Source organism: Saccopteryx leptura, chromosome 1 (genome assembly GCF_036850995.1).
Source record: "Saccopteryx leptura isolate mSacLep1 chromosome 1, mSacLep1_pri_phased_curated, whole genome shotgun sequence".
Taxonomy (NCBI): domain Eukaryota; kingdom Metazoa; phylum Chordata; class Mammalia; order Chiroptera; family Emballonuridae; genus Saccopteryx; species Saccopteryx leptura.
The window spans coordinates 288,613,650-288,618,262 of record NC_089503.1 but is presented as its reverse complement, the minus strand read 5'-3'; the positions used below and the strand labels follow the sequence as shown (position 1 = coordinate 288,618,262).

Sequence of the window (4,613 nt, the reverse complement as noted above, 5' to 3'; positions counted from 1 at the left end):
GCAGAGAATGGCTCTTAAGAAATGTACTGCCAGTGGTTTCCTTCATTGCACTCTACTTTAAGCAATTAAGCAAGCAGAAGGGGGAAACCCGTGGGGCACTAAGCAAAGGGGCGTCCTCGCCGCCTGCCCTGGGTAATTCAGTTTGAATTAGCAGACAACTTTGCACAAATCATTTTAATTACTACAATTTATAATATCTAGAACAGCGGTCATTTTGTATGACCGCCGGGCTTTCTAGTTAGGTTATAACTGTGGAGTTCTATGAATAAAATTAGTGCCCTGATTAAAAAAAAAAACCAAAGACCTCCCTTGCCTCTTCTGCTATGTGAGAACACAGCAAGATGGCTATCTATAAACCAGGAGGTGGGATCTTATCTGACATTAAATCTGGCAGCAACTTGAGGTTAGATGTCCAACTTAGAATTGTGAAAAAGATTTTTGTGGTTTATAAACCATCCAGTCCATGAGGTTTCTGTTGGTGATGGTGTTGTTGTCATAGCAGCCTAAATGGAATAAAACTCTGAGAAAATCTCATACTCTGCAGGACATATAAAAAAGTGTTCACATAGAAAAGTCTTGCTTCAATGGTGGAGAATAATTAGCTCTTTATTAAACTGCTATGATCCTGCCTAACAAATCTTTTTTTTTTTTTTTTTTTTTTACAGAGACAGAGAGAGAGTCAGAGAGAGAAATAGGGACAGACAGACAGGAACAGAGAGAAATGAGAAGTATCAATCATTAGTTTTTTGTTGCGACACTTTAGTTATTCATTGATTGCTTTCTCATATATGTCTTGACCGTGGGGTTACAACAGATCAAGTAACCCCTTGCTCAAGCCAGCAACCTTGGGTCCAAGCTGGTGAGCTTTGCTCAAACCAGATGAGCCCATGCTCAAGCTGGTGACCTTGGGGTCTTGAACCTGGGTCCTCCACATCCCAATCCGATGCTCCATCCACTGCACCACCGCCTGGTCAGGTCTGCCTAACAAATCTTAAAAGCAAGACCCAAAGGATTAAAATTCCAACTAATTAATTCCAAGTAATTCAACTGCATCTCAGAACAAAGCTCATAAATATTTATAAGAATACAAAAATATCCAATATTCAGCAAGGTAAAATCCATGGTATAACATCTAATCAAAGATATCCTAAACATCTACAAAGAAATCCTAAAATATGACCCAAAATAAGACAAAAAAGCTATCCTAGAATTGTCATAGGTATTAGAGTTAACAGACAAGGACATTAAAATAGTTATAATAACTGTATTCCAGGTGTCCAAAATGTTAAGATACAAAGAGGGTATAATAAAGATCCAAATTTAATTTCTAGAGATTAAAACTATAATATCTGAGATGAAAAAGATACTGGATGAGATTAACATTCAATTAGACAATGCAGAAGAAAACATTGAAGTTGAAGACATGGAAATATAGAAACTATCCAAAATGAAACAGAAAAGGAAAAGAAATTTGAAAAAATAAAAAGCATGATTGAATTTTGGATAAGATCAAGGGACCTAATGATATTTAATTAGAGTGGCTTAAAAGAGTGGGCTGGGTAGAAGAAATCATGGGCAAAATTTTCCCAAACATGATGAAAACTATAGACCCAAAGACCGAAGAAGCTCAGTACACTCCAGCCACAAAACAAAACAAAAACTACACCAAGACATATCATAATCAAATTTCTCAAAAGTAGTTTTAAAAAGAAAATATTAATATTAGCCAGAGAAAAAGATGTTATGTTCAGAGGAACAAATACGGATGTTCAAATATGTCTCTTCAGATATAATGTAAGCAAGAATCTACTGCAGCCACATTTTTAAATAAAGGAGAAAAAAAAACCCTCTCAACCTAGGACACCCAAAGTATTTCTCAAAACTGAAGGAGAAATAAGGATCTTTTTAGACAAAAAAGAACTCACATCAGCAGACCCACACTGCAAGAAATCTTAAAGGACAACCTTCAGGCAGAAAGAAAATGAAGCTAGATGGTAATGACAATCAACACAAAGGCATTAACAACATCAGATATGATAGCTACATGGATAAATATATAAGATTTTTCTCTTTTATTTAAATTGTTTAAAAAGATTTTAGTTTATAAATAATAACATGAAGTTTTGCTATGTGTAAAATTATAATATTTTTCTAGAATAAAGTAGCTAATAATCTGACAACACTTTTAAAACAGAATATGATAAAGAGAATGAGGATGTATAGTTTAATAAATTCTTCTAAATTGAACACTGGTGTTAACACCACCCAGGTTTTTAAAAAAAGAAAGCTTACTGTATGCTTCTTCCTGATCATACCATCTGTTTTACTACTAAACAGAACCCACCAATTTTTGTAGAAGTAATTTTTGTAATTTTCTTTGCTGTTTTGCTAGCTAAATATGTTTTCTAGATATTATAGTCTAGTTTTGCCTGCAAATGGGTTTTAGGAAATTAAAATCATTTATGTGAAATTTTTTGTTTGTTTGGGTGGAGGATAGGTCTAGTTCCTTTTATTTGAAATTATATGTATGTGAAAAAACCATCCACAGTGGTACATAATTATAATTTATTTTTGATGTTGGATAACAGTATTCAACTGTGTGAATTTATATTTTATTGATGCATTCTATTGTTGATGGAATACACTCATAATAATGTTGTTATGAATATTCTTACACATGGATTCTGATGACATAAGCATCATTTTTAAAATTTTCATTGAAAGTATGTCAGAATTTTAAGATTATTCATATCTATTCCTGATGATTCTCCATAAAAATACAATATATCAATTTAATCAACTTATCCAGTAAATCATTTACAACTGAAGGTTAGTAATTAACATATTAATAAAAGAAGCATTATCAATAAGGTATTTTAATGTACATCAGGATATTAAAAGTTTAGAAAGTATATATACTAGTGCAAATAAAAAGATAACTTTTCAGCATAGTAACTAAATCTTACATAAATGTGTATATAGTCACATTTCGTATTAAAATGTCTCTTATTTTGATGTCTTCAAATAAATGAACCTGAATGAAAGGAAGTAGGGCTGGAAAAATAAATTAAGTTACACCAAAGAAAAAGTTTTTCAAGTTGTAAAAGTTTCTCTAGAAAAGTAAATCTTAAATAAATCTAAAATTTTTAATTTATGTGTTTTCCCTAATAAGAATTCCATTGTAAAGAAACTTGTAACATCAGTAACCACAGGCCATGGTTATGCTTTTTATTTTTTATGTATTTCTTCATCTTTCTTATATAACTTGCAAACCTTAAACTTTTTAACTTCTTATATTAAACTTAATCTTTCTTATTTGTACCATCAAGCCAGTGTTATTTGTTGTCACACATACACAAAATTTACCAAGACTCATAGTTTCTGCTAGAAAAACAAGTGCCCACTTACTTCCTTTCTTTCACCAGCACCTCAGCTGCCACAGAAATGACAGAAAGGCTTGTTGGAGCTTCTTGTTCCCCCAAATCAGGATAAATGAGTGGCTGAAGGGATACAAGAGTCCAAGAACCTGGCAAAGCATGAGAAATGAACCATTCTGGATAGTTTTAGGAGTCCAAATTGAGATGATTTGAGCCACAACATGAATGACAAATAGCAAGAGGAAGGAGAGCACAGTTTGCATGGCTCTTACGTGGACCTTGGTGCTGGCATCTTCGGATGTTTTGCCACCGAGCTGCATCTTCTTGAGATGTTTCCACAGGGAAAAGATTAGTATCAGAAAAGCTGACATGGAGATAGTAAAGGGTATGAAGTTTGCAAGCGTGTATGCAGTCATAGTTGGAACTTTTACAATGGCCCTCAAGTTGGTCTCCCAAGTGGTATTTCCTTCATATTCATTCATCTGGATATTGTCATCTGTGCATATCACTGCAACATGACAAGCCAAGAAGATGCAACTCCCCAACAGTATCATGAGAACCACTCTTTCAGCTTTCCACTTCAGGTGAAGGAAAAAAGGGCTGGAGAAATTGGCTATCTTAAGCAAATAAAGTATGCTGAGGCTAGTAGCAAGCCACAGGCTAAAATGGCTGCTTAGTGCCCAGAAAATATAAACAATAGTTTTTACTTTTGAACTAAATAAAGCTGGATTTAACAGACTTGCACACCAATTTAATAGTATTAGCCAAAGCAAACCAATTCTGGAGACCGCCAGAGCAGTGAGGATTCGATCAGCACAGGACATCTGTCTCTTGAACCAGTCCATGCAGTTCACCAGTACTATGAAGCCATTGGCAAAATTTCCTAGAACAAATTCTGTAATTACTAGGATGGAAAAAATGTTTATTGATAAACTTATCATGTCTAGGGAGGGGGCGGAGTCAAGAACAGAAAAAAAGCTCCAAACCCAATATCACTGCTTATGATTCCTTAATATCCTAACATGCCATCTTTAACTGGTTTCTATGTGCAATAGAGTTCTAATATTCTTTTAAATTCTGAGATCACTGTCAAGCAGAATGTATGGGTTCAAAGCTGTCTTTACTAAAATCATTTCCCCAATGATTTAAATGAATTCTTGTTCGTACACTGTGGTCCTTGCCAAAGGCTGGAATATTTCATAGCTGATGTTGAAATGAAAGCTGAATTCTCATTTG

At 34.1% G+C, this 4,613-nt stretch overlaps 1 protein-coding gene across 1 annotated transcript; it reads right to left on the bottom strand.

Annotated features, from left to right (window-relative positions):
* Window positions 1-3,418: 3,418 nt before the first annotated feature.
* On the bottom strand, window positions 3,419-4,318 carry LOC136389360 (taste receptor type 2 member 45-like). Its single transcript, XM_066361167.1, has one exon. It carries the CDS (start codon window positions 4,316-4,318, stop codon window positions 3,419-3,421), a length of 900 nt encoding a protein of 299 aa, XP_066217264.1.
* Window positions 4,319-4,613: the final 295 nt, after the last annotated feature.

Bases quoted from the DNA above. Each gene is read 5' to 3' on its own strand.
- LOC136389360 (XM_066361167.1), bottom strand. From the start codon at position 4,318: ATGATAAGTTTATCAATAAACATTTTTTCCATCCTAGTAATTACAGAA.